At 40.1% G+C, this 17,266-nt stretch overlaps 1 protein-coding gene across 3 annotated transcripts in view; it reads left to right on the top strand.

Annotated features, from left to right (window-relative positions):
• The window catches only part of LOC136871860 (SLIT-ROBO Rho GTPase-activating protein 1), a 597,464-nt gene that overhangs the window by 462,878 nt on the left and 117,320 nt on the right, over nt 1–17,266 (top strand). For all 3 annotated transcript variants that reach the window (XM_067145501.2, XM_067145502.2, XM_067145503.2), the window contains exons 3-7: nt 7,207–7,372; nt 7,458–7,679; nt 11,766–11,894; nt 13,757–13,975; nt 14,479–14,754. In XM_067145501.2, coding sequence (XP_067001602.2) covers nt 7,207–7,372; nt 7,458–7,679; nt 11,766–11,894; nt 13,757–13,975; nt 14,479–14,754 — 1,012 coding nt within the window. The remainder of the gene's footprint in view (nt 1–7,206; nt 7,373–7,457; nt 7,680–11,765; nt 11,895–13,756; nt 13,976–14,478; nt 14,755–17,266) is intronic.

Raw genomic sequence — 17,266 nt, 5'->3', positions numbered from 1 at the left:
CGTGATTCCCTTTCCAAATTCCACTTTGATTTCCTTCACTGTCTGTTCTATGTAAACATTGAAAAGGAGGGGGGACAAACTGCAGCCTTGCCTCACTCCTTTCTGGATTGCTGCTGCTTTTACAAAGCCCTCGATTCTTACCACTGCAGACTGGTTTTTATATAGATTGTAGATAATTCTTCGTTTTTGGTATCTGATGCCAGTCACCTTCAGATTCTCAAATAGTTTGGTCCAATCAATATTATCGAATGTCTTTTCTAGATCTCCGAACGCCATGTACGTGGGCTTGTCCTTAATTCGATCTCGTAAGATCAGACGTAAAGTCAGGATTGCTTCACGTGTTCCTACATTTCTTCTGTAGCCAAATTGATCTTCTCCCAACTCAGCTTCAACTTGTCTTTCCATTCTTCTGTAAATAATACGTGTTAATATTTTGCAGACATGAGATACTAAACTAATGGTGCGGTAGTTTTCACACTTCTCTGCACCGGCATTCTTCGGAATAGGTATAACAACATTCTGCCGAAAATTGGATGGCACTTCTCCTGTCTCATACATCTTACACACGAAATGGAATAACATTGCCGTGCTGGTTTCTACTAAGGCAGTCAGTAATTCAGAGGGAATGTCATCAATTCCAGGTGCCTTGTTCCTATTTAGGTCTCTCACAGCTCTGTCAAACTCTGACCTCAAAATTGTTCTCCCGTTTCTTCAGCATCAACAGCCACCTCTTGTTGCAGAACCAAATTATCTACATCTTTACCTTGATACAACTGTTGGATATGTTCCTGCCATTTTTCTGCTTTGTCTTCTTTCCCTAGAAGTGGCTTTCGATCTGAGCTCTTAATATTCATGCGCCTAGATTTCCTTTCTCCAAAGGTTTCCTTGATTTTCCTGTATGCAGCATCTACCTTCCCTAGGACCATACAACCTTCAACATCCTTGCACTTTTCCTTCAGCCATTCTTCCTTAGCTATCTTGCACTTTCTGTCCACTTCATTCTTTAATCGCCTGTATTCTTTTCTGCCCTCTTCATTTCATGCATTCTTGTATTTTCGTCATTCATCAATCAGTTCTACAGTAGTATCTCCTGAGTTATCAACTGATTCTTAGTTCATCTTTTCTTCCTTCCTAACACAAACCTTCTTTAGTAGCCCTACTGACCTCATTTTTCATTACTATCCATACTTTCTCTGTTGTTTCCTTCACTTTTTTCATGTAGTTCTTGTGCAACGTGTTGCTTGAAACAATCCCTCACTCTCTTTTCTTTCAACTTGTCTGGATCCCATCTCCTTGCATTCATTCCTTTCTTCAATTTCTTCAAGTTCAGATGGCATTTCATGACCAACAATTTGTGGTCAGAGTCCACGTCTTTTCCTGCGGAAAGTTTTGCAATTCAACCCCTGCCTAATCATAACGAAGTCTGTTTGATACCTTCCAGTGTCTCCGGGTCTCATCCACGTATACAGCCGTCGTTTGTGGTATTTGAACCAAATATTAGCAAGGATTAAATTATGATCAGCGCAGAATTCAACCAGCCGACTTCCTCTCTCATTCCTTTGTCCCAATCCGAATTTTCCTACTGTATTACCTTCTCTTCCTTGGCCTACCAAGCGCATTCCAGTCTCCCATCACAATTAGATTCTCGTCACCTTTTACACATTTTATTACATCTTCTATCTCTTCGTATATTCTTGCGATTTCCTCATCTTCCGCTGAACTAGTAAGCATATAGACCTGCACTATTGTGGTGGGCATTTATTTGGTGTCTGTCTTGACAACAATAATTCTTTCACTATGCTGGTTGTAGTAGCTTACCCGCTACCCTATTTTCTTATTCATTATTAAATTAACTCCTGCATTTCGCCTGTTTGATTTTGTGTTGATAATTCTGTAGGCGCTTGACCAAACATCCTCTTCTTCCCACCAACTAACTTTAGTCTATCCATCTCCCTTCTAACATTCCACGCTCCGACTCGCAGAATGTCAGTATCCATCTTCCTGATGGTCGCCCCCTCTCGTGTAGTCCCCTCCCGGAGATCCGAATGGGGGACTATTTTACCTCTGGAATATTTTACCAGGGAGGAAGCCATCATCAGTTAATCATTCATAGAGAGAGAGCTGCATGTCGTCAGGAGTTAGTTACGGATGTATAGTTTCCCGTTGCTTTCAGCCGTGTAGTGGTATCAACACAGCTAAGTCATGTTGAGTATTATTACAAGGCCATATCAATCAATCAATCAATCAATCAATCAATCAATCAATCAATCAATCAATCATCTAGACCAGGGCCTCTCAAACGCCCACAATCTCACGCGTGAAATCGAGGTGCAAGAGCTCCGTGCACTGTGCATCGGTCGCGCTCGGCTTCGTTCGGACCAACGCTTCGTCTCTGGGCTACTCGGCTAAGCTCGGCTCTACTCGGCGCAACTCGGCTCGGATTTTGAAGCACTACGAGCAAGTGTGGAACAGGGAGACAGGGGGAGCGAGCAAGACAGGCGTGAGGAAAGACAGAGTAAGCGCTATTGCTCCAAATCGAGGAGTGGGTGGTCTGCACTCTGGTCAACCAAGCGAAGTCGTCTTTTGCACCGTGCACAGTGCATGCATGCACCAAGCGCATGCAGCCTGAGAGGCCCTGATCTAGACTGCCGCCCTTTTAACTTCCAAAAGGCTGCTACTCCCCTTTCGATGAACCATTCGTTAATCTGGTCTCTCGACAGATAACCATCCGACATGGTTGCACCTGCGGCTCGGCTATCTGCTTCATTGGGACTCGCAATCCTCCCCACCGCGGTAAGGTCATATGGTTCGCAGGGGAGGGAGAAAACGTTATTTGACTAATTTATATTTCTAAATAATCAGCTTTTTGTTCTCTTTTCTAGTATAATATACATGATTCTAGCTGATTATATTTGGTGCGTATGTTAAATTACCACCGTTGGTTTAATATGTACGCGATATTTTCGTGTTAGCCAATACCAGCAGTCCGACTACTTCGCCATGTAATTTTAAAATTACGGTCTGAGGATTGAAGTTGGTCTTGCTATGTTCGTGTTCGTTCGCATCAGTCTAGTTTGTTCTAGAGACTAATCGCTAGCTGTGGAGTCTTTAAAGAAAAAAAAAATAGTGACAGAATTTCAAAGATAGCGACTGGTGAATTTTGTAGAGATTTTAGGAGCTATTTGTAGACAGTTCTGGTGAATTTTAATTTTTCACTTGATAAAAATGGCATTGCGCTTCGCATAATCGCGCGAGTGCGCGATGCAGTATATTGATCTATGCATTTGCTAAGTAATGGCATCTTAGTGCATGACTGATTCACACGTGTGGAACATGAGTTTATACTATTTTCGGAAGGCTTATCAGAGACCGATCATCTCACTCACATACTTTCTACGAGGGAATAGAGATGTGTAATTTTTAGCCTTGCAGCTTCGTATAGCAACAGTCGGGTTGTGAGACAATACGTGTTAGTACTCCTGTATTGCGCAGACATGTAGAATAAGCTGTTTTGACCAATATATCTCCTGATTTTTCCCGATTTTCATATCAAAATCTCCTGATTTTTGGTTTTGTAAAGGTGGCAGGTATGCGGTGTAATCGCCTGACTGTTGGAGGCATGCAAACGTGAATGCATTGTGTCGTACAGGTGCCGGATGTCAGCTTGTGGGATGGAGTTCCATGCCTGTTGCACTTGGTCGGTCAGTACAGGGACGGTTAATGCCGGTTGTAGATTTCGCCATAAGACCTATCTGTGTCGGTGCGACGTAAAGCAACTAGCAAAAAAATGTAGAGTACGTTGGTTTACAACAGCGGCATGGGGGCATAGTCCTGTTGGAAAACAGCCCCGATAATGCTGTTCATGAATGGCAACACAACAGGTCGAATCACCGGGCGGACGTACATATCTGCAGCCAAGGTGCGTACAATAACCACGAGTGTGCTCCTGCTGTCATAGCAAATTGCTTCCCAAACCAGAACTCCTAGTGTAGGTCCATTATGTCGACGCCGCAGATAGGTGGAATGCAGGCGTTCACCTGGCGTCCTTCTAACAAACACACGGCCATCTCTGGCACCAAGGCAGAACCGGCTTTCATCGGCAAACACAACGGACCTCCACTCCATCCTCCATTGAGCTCTCCCATGACACCAGTGAAGTCGCAAGACGGTGGTGGTTTGGGGTCTGGCTCGTTGCGTCGCTGTGATGCCAACTGCCGCTCGAATTGCGCTGCAGACGCATTTCACTGCGCCACAGCCATATGCTGAATAGGGCGGTCCTCCCTCTCGGTGGTGCCACGGGGACGTCCGGAGCTCGATCTTCTTGTGAGCGTACCTTCTCGTGACCACTGCTGCCAGCATGCATGCACAGTGGAGACATTCCTGCCAAGTTGTTCTGCAATAGCGCGGAAGGAAAATACACCTTCACGTTGCTCTAGTATACGGCCTCGTTCAACCGCAGTAAGCTGTTTATATTGGCTTCTTCGACGTAAAGGCATTCCTGAACCACTCAGTCACTCCGTCCAATCTAACAGGTAAAGGAACGCTCTCGTACAGTAAAGCAAACCTGATGTGAGACGTCACGGGGTCGCTACTAGCGCCACGCTAATGCGATTTGCGGGAAATTTGAATCAACGTCATCTTTCAGATGTATAAACACGCCTACCAACGTTCGTTAATCTAGCACAACCCTTCTTGGTGTTTGGATATTTTTTTCTGCCAGTGTATGCTCAGTTTGCTGTCTGCATCAATTATTGTTTGGAGCCATTTCGAATAAGTCTTCTTTTTACGTTTACAAGCTGCTCTCACATTATACCAAGATGTTTGATTTTTCCCATCTTTACACACAGTTGTTCCTAGGCATTTCCTAGTTTTGTCAATTATCGCATCCCTGTATACCACCTATTCCCTTTCTATATCCTGAACCTGTTTACTGTCTGTTATTAGGGACCTTTCACTAATCATATCCATGTACTTCTAATTTTCTTGTTTTGGAGATTCTCTACCCTTATTTGTCTGCAGGCAGATGCCACTTTCTCTATCCTAGGCTTAGAGATACTTAGTTTACTGTTGATCAGATAGTGGTCTGTATCATCGAAGAATCTCCAGATTACCTGCACACTGACAGATTTCCTGAGTTCATAATCTGTCATGATATACCAGTATACCGAGTGGCCAAAAGTCATGGGAAGACACTGAATGTGATAATAATCACGAGTTGCTCCTCTGCGAGCCATCAAAATGGCAGCAATATGGCGAGGCATCGACTCTACAAGATGTTCAAATCATTCTAGAGGGATCTGGACCCATGCATCTTGCACTGCTACCCACAGTTGGTCTTGTGTACAGTTGGGGGTGGGGTTCATAGAGCGTATACCAGCATCAACAGTATCCCATAAATGCCCAATTGGATTAAGATCAGGGGATCTGGAGGGTCAGTTCTTGGTCGTAACTTTACTGGAGTTCCCCTCCAACCACCTGCGTGCCATCACAGAGTGATCGCATGACTCATTGTCCTGTTCAGTAGCGGCGATTGGGAATTAAAAGTTTGCGGGCAAAAAAATATACAGGCAACAAGCATTACCCGGGTGTGTGGGATATAGCGGACGGGAGTGGGGGTGGGGGGTTATATTAATCAAAACTGAAAAAGCAAGCTACAAAATTGGTAAGTTTTTAAATGCTTTCTGAGCAAATTTAGATAGGGAGGTGCAAGTTGACAGTTTACCAATTTAAATGCAGTAATAATAGTTTTTATTTTTATTTTGAATCAAGACTACACAATAAAACTTTCACCAAAGGAACAATACTACACATTTATTACAATTAAATAGAAGTACGGCGTGATTATACAATTAAAATCTTTTAGTATTTGACTACACACTAAGAAACTAAGACAGTAAAGAGACTGCCAGACTGACAAATGCGCACAACAAGTGGGTGAATCATACTTCAGTGTCCACGACCTTGGCAATATATATACATACCTGTGCTTCCCTTCTTCACAGCACATGCAAAGTCTCCAGTGCTTGCTGTGGCGCTGTACAAATCGATTAGCCGGGACGAACAACATTTCTTGCGTATTTCTGCTAATAATTTTGTTAATAATTAAAGAAAATGAATGAATTAGCTGATAAGACAATAGGGCTTGTACAAATTGCTTTCTTAAAGAATTCCTGTAATTCCTGGTCGTGTTGAAAGACTTTTCCACCTAGCAAGAGATCGTACTGCATTCGCCACAGTGATCGCCAACGTCAGGGGGACCTGATGCTGTACTGTGAAGAAGAAAAAGAATCCCATACTAGCACAGGAGTCCAGTTAATGCTTCCCATTCCTATTAGCTTCCTTATCTTTCTCACATTTACCAATCACCTTCTCATATCTTTCAGTTCTATTTTGCAACTTTTGCATTAGCACTATCTTATCCTTGCTATTGACCCTACTGCAATGTCACTCAGTTTTTCAGTGCTTTGAACATTGTCGCTGCCGGGACAAAACCTCCTTTGTGAAATATTTTAGCTTAGAACTTTGGCTGGTAAGATTCTGTCATCTAAGGTGCAATATTGTGTGAATATTGTCAAGGCATCCTCGCTCTTCATAATGTATGTGCTGCGGGTTAGTATATCTCCAAAAATATTATCAAATAGGAGGTTTGTCCTGGCTACGATGATGTATTCCCAAAGATGTAATCTGTGTTCATATTGTCTGCACTTTTGTTAAAATTGGCATTATTGCTGTCATTATTTGTAAATAGCATGTATAAGTAAAAGTGAAAATAATACAATTCTAAATTACTGTTTGCTAACCTATTTATATGCTTGCTGTCAGCTTGTGTAGGAGAAAAATAGTTTAAAAGTTCCCTTTCAACCCTCGCAGGATGATCAGTAATAGTTGTAGTGCTAAATTTGGAGTGATTTTTCTATCATAAACAGTGCTAAGGATGTTTGCTAATGAAGCCCAAGAAGAAACCACTTAAATATGATCTCATATGATGATGATGATGATGATGATGATGATGATGATGATGATGATGATTGTTGCTCTAAGGGGATGATAATGGGATTATCATCAGGTTGTGGTATGCTTGAAATGTTTTTGTCTATTGGGGAGTGAGGATTTTGTAATTGGTGCTGTAGTGTGATCTGAAAATAATTTCTGTGGATCTCTATTTTCTTTCTCTTAATTTACTCATAAAGCATATTCTTTGCATAGGCGGGAGCAGTGGCCCCTATTTTCCAGTTACTCATGTTGGCAACAGCTGATAACCCAGACCAAAAATTTGAGCAAGGACCATGCAGCTCTTAGTGAAGTCTATTCCACTCACCTCGTTAGCAGGCTGGCGCAAGTCATGGAGGATGTTCAGCGAATATACCGCAGGGTGAGTTCATCTATCTTCTTTCGTATCTTCGTCTGATTGATGGTTGTGTACATAAAAAGTATAATTTGAATGTGTTTTGTGACAGTGTCGAGAAATTGGTTATGAGACCCACGAAGAAATCCTACGCGTGCTTCACGAGTTGCACACGACTATGAAGACTTACCATAGTTACCAGGGTGAATGCCGTCAGGCAGAGACCAAGCTGAGGGTGGCCGAGAACCAGCGGCTTAAGCTGGAACAATCTTTGGCTAAGGAGAAGTTGGACCGCTCAAAGAAGTATCGCCTTATTGAGAAGGAGGTGCAGAAGGTAAGACACCATAAGTACTTTTCATGTGTTGGATTAAATTTTCCCTTATAAAAGAAAAATATACTCCAGTCACGTTCTATGGAATTCCTTTTGTTTGTTTGTTTGTTTGTTTGTTTGTTTGTTTGTTTGTTTGCTTGTTTGTTTATTTGTACAAAATATTTTTGAAATTTACCATCTGTTATTAAAGTGAATAGTACATATAGTGAGTGCACGTGTGTGCAAAATTCGGAAGCATTTGGTCAAACTTCTTATTGAGGGAAATTACTGAATTCTAGAAAAAGTTATTCTTTACAGAGGAAGAAAGCCCTAGATGTACACTCATTTCTGATTTCACCCTAATTTTATTAGTTCCTCTTTTCAAAGCTTCAGACCATAGTAGCTTATGATAAGTTACTCCCAAAATATTTGCTGTCAGTGTCAAAGTAGAAATATCAAGAAAGCATGAGAAGTCTCTATTCTTTGTTCAATGAAATGGGCATACCCAGTTAAAGAGACTCATATGTGTGATTTATTGTATTCATGGAACTTAAAAAAACCGTAGTGTTCCCCAAGGTTTGGAGGATTTACTAGCACTAAAACCTCGCTTTGATTTTTTTTTCTTGCATAATTCCTAGGCCATTATTTAAGTAGGGTCTCCTCTTAATAGGGAAGCATATTTCTATTTAATTGGAAAATATATTGATTATATAAGATTAATAAGTTCTGGACTGATTAGCGAAGTGGCAGATTTGACTTGGATGTGTAAAGAAATTATTATACATGTTATTTTCTTTGCAGTACTGTTTCGATACTTCTTGGTGAATTATTATTGCTTCATTATATCTGATTTTGTTGAGAAGAAGATACTAAGTTCACTGAAAGTGATCATTTAATTTCATTCTGTTATGTATTTACTTGCATAAGATTTTGCCAGTTTTTGTGGTAAAGAAAATGCACAGTTTTCAAGGAAAATTTATTTTTTGTTTATTCAAAATATTGGCCATCGGCTTCTACACACTTTGCCTATTTTTCAGGGAAGTTTTGAATACCATGCCAGAAAATCTGCTTGTCTTTTGCGGTAAACCATTCGTCGAGCCATTTTTCTCAAAATTACTGAAGTGCTGCTCTGCGAGCATGTGGTGTGAAGAGGTGATAGTCAGATGGTGCCAGTTTGGGGGGAGTATGGTGGGTGTAGAAGGATGTCCCATCCAAGCGATTTCAAGGCATCTTTCACTGATTTTGCTGTGTGGACAGCGCATTGTCTTGAAACAAAATCACTTTGCCATGTCTTCTGGTCCCATTCTGGTCATCTTTCGATCAACGCGTGATTTATATTCACTATTTGTTGGTGATAGCATGTGCTTTAACTGTTTCGCTGGGCTTAGAGCCTTTGCACTTCTGCGGTTTACCAGAGCGTGCACTGTCTTTCACATGGAAATCACCATATTTAAATTGAAACCATGTCTCTCATGTTTTAATCGATGGAGCGTGTTCACCATATGTTTCTACCAGCAAACAGTGACTTTCCACAGCTTTCTTTTTGATTACATAAGAAAAGCGTGCCGCAAATGTTCTTTTTCAGGCACAAACGTCGACGTGATCACTGAACAATACAACACGGCCGCTAGTGTTTGGTGGACTCAACTTGTGTGTTTTGGTAGGTTAATGTCAGATGAACAAACTAACACGTGTAAATTTCATACACTTTTTATTGTTCGCTGGTGCCATCTCTTAGTGAAACCGGAAAAGACTTATGCGTACACTTGGTAATAAATGAATTATATCCTATTATGTAAGTGCAAGTTTTTAAGAAAAAAAAAAAAGTGTGTAACATATCGAATTGTGCTATAATAAAAATAAGTAGGACAATGCAAAGAGATATGACATCCCTTCTCTTCCAGAGCTAAGAAGAAGAGAAAGAAGTGCCTTACAAATTCACTCTCCACTGCCTTTGAAGTCCTAGTAGAGTACCGCAGGACTTGTCCTCCTTAAGGTGTTGTGGTTGGCTGCGAATCTGCATTGCTAGGTCCGGTGGTGGACCTTCGTGGCTCAGGCTGCAGGGTGGAGTCTGGATCAGCTGAAGTTGTCGGTGTTGCTGGTAGAGTTGTTATTATGGTTGGTTTTCTTTCCTGGATGATGTAAAGGTAAGGGAACGAAGATAGTAGTGGGTGCATTTTGAACTGAAGGTCCACATGACTTTATCTGGTCGATATGTCTTCACCATAATTGGCCATTGACAGGTATCGTGTAGTTCAGCACTCCATCCTTACTTAGGACTATACCTATGGCCCATTTAGGAGACCTGTAGTCACGAACAGCTACTAGTTCGCCTTTGGAGAAATATTTATCTGAGAAGGATGCTGTCCCTTTCAATTTTTCAAGCACCTCTTTAATGCGATCTCGTCTCATATTGCAAAAACCACTGGGTTGGCGACTCCCCTGTCATCATGTTGGGTGTACCACGATAGTTTAGTAGGAAGGCATTTAGTCTGCGTTGAATCTCCCTCTGTAGTCCTTCGTGTACCGCATTGCTTGCTTTAAGAGTGAAGAGTGTAGGCATTGTATTCATTTATTACTTGTTTGTATTATTAAAGTAAATACCAATTTGGATATTGTTGGTACTTTGAGCTACCATTACATTACAATAAACTGCACAGTGAATGCTAAGTCATACATTAAAAGGCATCAAACATAGTGTTTGATAGCACCTGTGGTACATATTACTGTTAGAGTTTAAACTTGGTTGAAGCAACTTGTAACATACGTCCAATAAATGATATGATCACAAAGCTTAATTCTAGTTTTTGGAAATTTTGTTTTGGAGATGATGCTATGAAAAATTATGCAGTTATGCGACCAACATTTTTAGAGGTAATCTAATTACTGAATGGCTTGACATTATGTGAAGTGCATGTTCTTGAGAAAATCTTCAGATTTGACAAATGGATCTCGTGAAATTTTTCTCTATGTTGTTTGCTGCTTCAGCAACATAGCCAGGAGCCATTGTTGGAACAGAGCTTGATAGCTGCAGTCGCTTAAGTGCGGCCAGTATCCAGTAATCGGGAGATAGTAGGTTCGAATCCCACTGTCGGCAGTCCTGAAGATGGTTTTCCGTGGTTTCCCATTTTCACACCAGGCAAATGCTGGGGCTGTACCTTAATTAAGGCCATGGTCGCTTCCTTCCCACTCCTAGCCCTTCCCCGTCCCATCGTCGCCATAAGATCTGTCTGTGTCGGTGCGATGTAAAGCAACTAGCTAGCTAGCCATTGTTGGATTGTGTCATGTTGCATGATGAAAAAGTTTCCCATATACATTTTCTTCATATTCATGGTTTGTATGGATGAGTATGTAAGACTGCATATGAACAAGTTTTTCCTTACTGTGTTCAGGAAACCATACCACTGAAATATTGGAACTAAATTTATCTGTACATTATCGTATCTCTGAAGTTGTTAATGCATATTAGATTCTTGTATCACAGCCGTAAATTTTTGTGAACAGAAAAGAAAATGTTCTACTGTTAAATTAAGCCTAGAAGGACTAATCATACAGTAGTCTACAAATTACTATCTCAGTTGGCACATTTTCTTGAAAGAGGAAGCAGATTTACAGTAGCGATCTCGGCATACAACATAGTAGGTTGTTGCTTATTATAATGTTTACTGATGAGTACAATTTATTGTGTTATCAAAGTATAGTATTGTCTTGCAAAGGCAAATCATATCTTTCTGTGGTGCTGATTATTTGATGACTGTAGTGACTAAATCAATCAATCAATCAATCAATCAATCTAATTTTAACAGCTCTAATGAATGGCTATAAGAAAAATGATCGATGGTAACTTTTGGCAGCCTTCAGTGACAGTACAGATGTGAGTATAGTATGTGTTTATTGCTTATTGAGATGTCGAGGAAAGGCAAGGGAAGAGTTTTCTCTTTATAATTAGAAGTTAAGATATTTGACATTGCTTTTCAGAAGCAGTACTCATCATAACCAACAAGGGCTGATTTTTACTAATGAGGATGCAATTATTTTCAGCAGCAAATTGACAGTTCTTATGTTAGAGTTGTCTGTATATTTTTACTCATAATGACATATCTCTTTTAGCGCAAGAACAAATACAATGATGCAAGACTGAAAGCCCTGAAAGCTCGAAATGAGTATATGCTGTGCCTAGAGGCTTCTAATACTACTATCCACAAGTATTTTGTGGACGATTTATCGGATCTCATAGACGTGAGTATTTTGTACTATTTAACTTCTAGAGACCCAAAGCCAAATTAAGACATTACAAAAACTTTTTTGTGTTTAATGGGCTTTTAGGGAAAAATATGGCAAATCTGCAAAAAACTTGGCCGGGGGGCAATATTAACATTGTTTGTTTGGCGTTTAGTTTCATAGTTAGAAAAAAAATAAGACATCTTCTTCAGCATGATTAATCCCACTTCTCTGGGCTTGCTGATGCAGATATTAATTTCTTTTAATGTATCATGTATGATACATTTGAGACTATACCGAGGTCTGACATTGATATGGTGCTTTCATCTATACATTTGAATAAAATACATCAAAAGTCATGAACATGAAGCACAGAATGTATCAAGTATGACACAACAGGTCACCACAAGTTACACCTATTGTCTGAGCAAAGAAGAATGAAACAGCTGATCAGTGGTGGTAGGCTTTCAGGAGCACATTAGCACGTGAACATCCGGTTCTAATGCATATTCACGCATTCATGGATAATTTAAAATTGTTCCCTTCATTTCGACCTTCAACCTGATTTCATCAGTCGATCAAAGGCATTTGACTTATATCAAAATCTGTTACACTGACAGCTGTTCGTTTTGTCTGACAGTCCAGGGAGCACACTGGATCTTGTGCTATGAGCCTGAAGACGATACGCATGCTCAAGCAGTTGATGTCGTGGTTTATGGACAGATATACCCATAAGCAAGGAGCACAGTAAGGTACGTGACTTTCAGTCTACAGTCAGTTACCATCTAACCAGACATAAAGACAAGGATAGTATTACAGTATAGACAACGGTCTGCCACCTCCCCTGTTACTATTGGCCATGGCATTCCAGAAGTTACTATTGCATTGCAGTGCTGCAAGATTTCATTAGTAAGTAATTCTGGACAGGTGTTTGTAATCATGGGAAGAGGTTTGCTTTATGTTATGGGTGGAGAATCGTTTCAAGTGAGATTATTTTGAGTACCAATAAATGTGGCACAAATTATTTTTATGCTTCTTGCCATACGTAGATGAACTTCATGCTACGTAAAAACGAAGAATAACGCTCGCATCTTTTAATGTTCGCTACAATACAGCATTGCAGTTAAGTTGCTATGGATTTTAGTTTCATCGAGCTGAGTAGTTTCAGCTAACAGTGGCCGTGACCTTTCAACTGTGCAATTGGGAGACGGTGGGCTAGTCCCACCAACGGCTCTCCTGGGAGTGGTTTTCTCTCCAGGGTCTTCATCCTCACTCTCTACAAATGGTAGGTTACAACATTATTTCAAGGCCTTTCCCAATATTTGCACAAGTTAATTGATGGGTATACACCCTGCTAACACTGGCGAAGAGAGATTCATATTTTCAGTAAGAGCATGAAGCTATTAATCAGCGTTAGTAAAGGAAACTGTAGAAGTTATAAATCTGGGAACCTTATGTATAAATCTTACAGTTTGTCAGTGATACTGATGTCATTTCCTATGATACAAGAGGAAGTATCCCTCCTGAAAAATGACAAAGAGATACAGTTCTTCTGCTAAAATTTACTAAGACCGAGCTCGATAGCTGCAGTCACTTAAGTGTGGCCAGTATCCAGTATTCGGGAAATAGTAGGTTCGAACCCCACTGTCGGTAGCCCTGAAGATGGTTTTCCGTGGTTTCCTATTTTCACACCATGCAAATGCCGGGACTGTATTAAGGCCATGACTGATTCCTTCCCACTCCTAGCCCTTTCCTGTCCTATCATCTCCAAAAAATATATTAAGATGTAATAAATAATAGATTAAATAAAAGATGGTTTTGCAGAAATGTACAAATCCATGGATTCTATGTTATATTAAAATATGTGTGAAATTTGACAGTGCATGGACTTCGGATTCCACAACTGCATGACTCGGGCATTGATGATGCACGTAACAGCAGAGGAGGGTCAGCAGAGATCAGTGCAGGCTGGTCTGGATCAGATGTCGAGCTGCATCAGTAGTCTAGATTCTCGATTGGACAAACAGCGGTTCCTCGAATACAATCACCAAGCCTTCATGATCCCGAAGAAGTTCGAGTTTCAAGGGCAGAAAGATGAGGTAATGTTGTGTAAAATATATGTACTGGCTTAGAGAAGGTAAACTATTTCTTTCTTTCTTTCTTTCTTTCCTTCCACTGTGCAATTGGTTTCTTCACTCCATGGATTGAATTACCTTGCCAATAGTTGCATCGTAATCTACGTGTATTACATTGTCGGTTATCGTTTAGCCTCCCCTTTCTCTTTGATCTCTCCTTATGTTATTCCTGGTCAAAAACCTTTTTAACCCCTTAACGTATGAATAAACTTACTCTTCTGATCTCTACTTACATATTCGATGTGCAGTATTCAGTTAAATTCAAAATTGCATTCAACTTGTTCACAAGATGATACGCAGAGGTGTTTGATAATAACCTACCTTTGTTGAATTAAATATTATTTATTTATTTTTATTTATTTGTTTGTTTGTTTGTTTGTTTGTTTGTTTGTTTCTTTCTTTGTTTATTTATTTGTTTGGTTATTTGTTTATTTGTTTAATTATTTATTTATTTAATTATTTTGCAGGGTCCAGAGAATGACTTACAGAAAAGTCTTCGTGATGAGCTGGAATCTCGGTTGGTGCAGCTCCAGAATCGTGTCACTTCTCTAAGAGCCGAGTCTGAGGAGGTGTGGAAAACGTTAGAGACTGCAGAAACAACTCTTCTTGACATGCTTAATGCCAAGGACTATGATTGTAGTGGCTATTTTGGGGAAGCGGCTATCCCTGCACATAAGCCACCAGAAACGGTATCCATAAAATTACGTGCTGACAGGCAAGAAACTGAAGAATTTTATTTATCGGTAAGTTTAGCTGGTAACAGTAGGAGGTAAAGATTAGTTCCAAGATATTTAGTAGGATGTATTTGGAGTGATGTATTTGAAAATCTATCTTAAAACATGCATAAAGAAAGCCTATCACCTTAAAATACCTATTGAAAGAAAACAATAGAAGGCAAAGAAAGTAAGCATAGAATTTTAAGAGACTGTGAATCATAAGATTTAAGCTACAGGACTTACAGGTTTGTGTGGAATTAGAACCACTGTCGGTTCCTGTAGAACTGTCTTTTCACTTACCCTCCAAGGTTACACCATATACATTTTATCTGGTACCAGTTTTGACCTACAAACTTGAAGGAGCTACCATGACAGCACCAGAAAACAGAAGACTCTAAGCAACTGAAAAGTTCCTACACTCTTAACAGAAAACCAGAAGAGACAAATTACAGAATGAGGAAATTTACCAACAGCTTGGATTAGGAAGGAGTTTGTTGGACACATTAAAACTGGATAGACTTAAGTGATATGGTCTAATGAAGAGAATAGCCCATAATAAGACCCCAGGTATATATTGTGATCGGAATGTCCCAGGCCACCAGGAAGGCCTAGACACGTTTGGGGAGAAACAAATCTGGAGAGACTTATTTAAGAGTGAAACAGGATGGCAACAAAAACTGGAACACCAAATAGATTGGATCAAATGAATTGGAATAGGACACTTATATCTATCTTGGAGATACATACTTTAATCATATTAAAAAAATGGATCGGTTGTACTTCCTCTAAAACAAACAGGTACATTTTATCAACTGGCAGTGCTTAGTGTTGAGTAGAGATGTGGGGGTGCTCTGTTGTCACTCACTACCACTGTAATCGATCCTGCTCACTTTGTCGGGTGATATGGCAAATAATATACACATAAAAAACTCCCAAGATCATTAGCATAATATTAAACATTGATAACACTGTAGGAACTGGAGGTTTGGCAATACTGTTTCAACTCAAATTTTAAAGGATGAACTCCTGATTGGATTTTTGCTCTCTGACATCTTATTCTGAAAGATATAATCATATCTAACTACAGAAAATCATTTTTAGTTCCTTAAATTTCCCATGCATTGCTTGAAAATTGAAGCCGAGCTACTTGATGAAAAGGCAGCATGTACGTGGTGGTGGTGATATTACAGCACAGTACTCCTTCCTTCTGCCCTCCCCACCAACATCATTTGTACATACAGATCCACATTCTCGGAGGGTTTAGTGCCACAAATCCTACCAGCGTTGACTCTGCCCATATCCACACATCCTCAGGGATGTGTCTGAAAAGAACTGAACCACCTCATGGAATATAAGGACAAATTTATATATTTTTTTAAAACTTAAAGATCTTTCTATTAAACAACTGAAAGGTGGTTTGATTCATAGAATGCTTTGAGAGTTAATCTAAGTAACTATAAATTATTGTAGCAGTCATTCCTAAATTCCAGTTGCCAAGAGGGTGATACAAATTTGTGAGCCATCAAATAAATATTCAGGTGGAGATGGACACATTCAAAGTCATGTTCAAGGGTAATGGTTGCAGCGATGTGCAGATTCATAGAGCCCTACATCCCAGAGAAACGACCAAGCAAAGCTCACAGAAAGAAGTGGAGGGAACTGCCTGCCTGTCTGTCTTACATTCACAACACCACAGCTTGAACTGCCAAGGTCCTCCACAAACACAATATAAAAACAGTGTTTGGCACCATCACTAAAATTGTTCACAATCTAGGTAAAACCAAGGACCATTTTTACATCCTGGGGTATACGAAATTCCCTGTACCTGCGGCAAGGTATACATTGGCCAAACTTGCCGGTCCATTGGTACTCGTATTAAGGAACCTGAACAAAATATTCGTCTCAACCAGCTAGGCAAATCAGCAATAGCTGAGCACGCCCTATCGTCGGGTCATGATGTCGTGTTCAACAGGGGCACTGGCTATCAATTAAGTAATATGTGGTTGCCAGCCATCAAGGATTTATGTTGGTAGTTCTCTTCCTTGTCCCTTCACTGTTGTTATTTCGTTTTGGTGTTTTTCAAATTGGTACATTCCTCATCACCAGATGTTTTATTCCAGGCTTGTGTCATTGTCATACTTACATATGTGTGTACACTTGTTATGTTATGCGACTCCCTCTCAGATTGATTCTGATGGTTCCGTCAGCTTCTGCTTCGAATGCTAGGGCTGTACTGCGTACGGTGAGCCATCTGGTGACAAATGAGTGAACCAATTCCACTTCTATTATTAATGTCTACATTCAAACTCCATTCTTGGAGAAATCTTCCTCGTAAACAGTCAGCATTTTCTTCTGAAGATGCAGAGCAAAGTTCTCTGTGAAACGTAAATAATTTCACTTTATTTCTTGACACGGCATAAGCCCAAAAGCCTGTTTTATGTCTATAAGTACGGGCCACGAAAGCATCAATGGTAACATTCCTAAATTGTTGACACTGATTACATGTGCTGATTATATGATGCTTACGCTGGGTTTTTCT

This window comes from Anabrus simplex, chromosome 4 (genome assembly GCF_040414725.1).
Source record: "Anabrus simplex isolate iqAnaSimp1 chromosome 4, ASM4041472v1, whole genome shotgun sequence".
Classification (NCBI taxonomy): Eukaryota; Metazoa; Arthropoda; class Insecta; order Orthoptera; family Tettigoniidae; genus Anabrus; species Anabrus simplex.
Note: the sequence above shows the minus strand (reverse complement) of the source record. Positions and strands in the feature narration are given on the sequence as shown.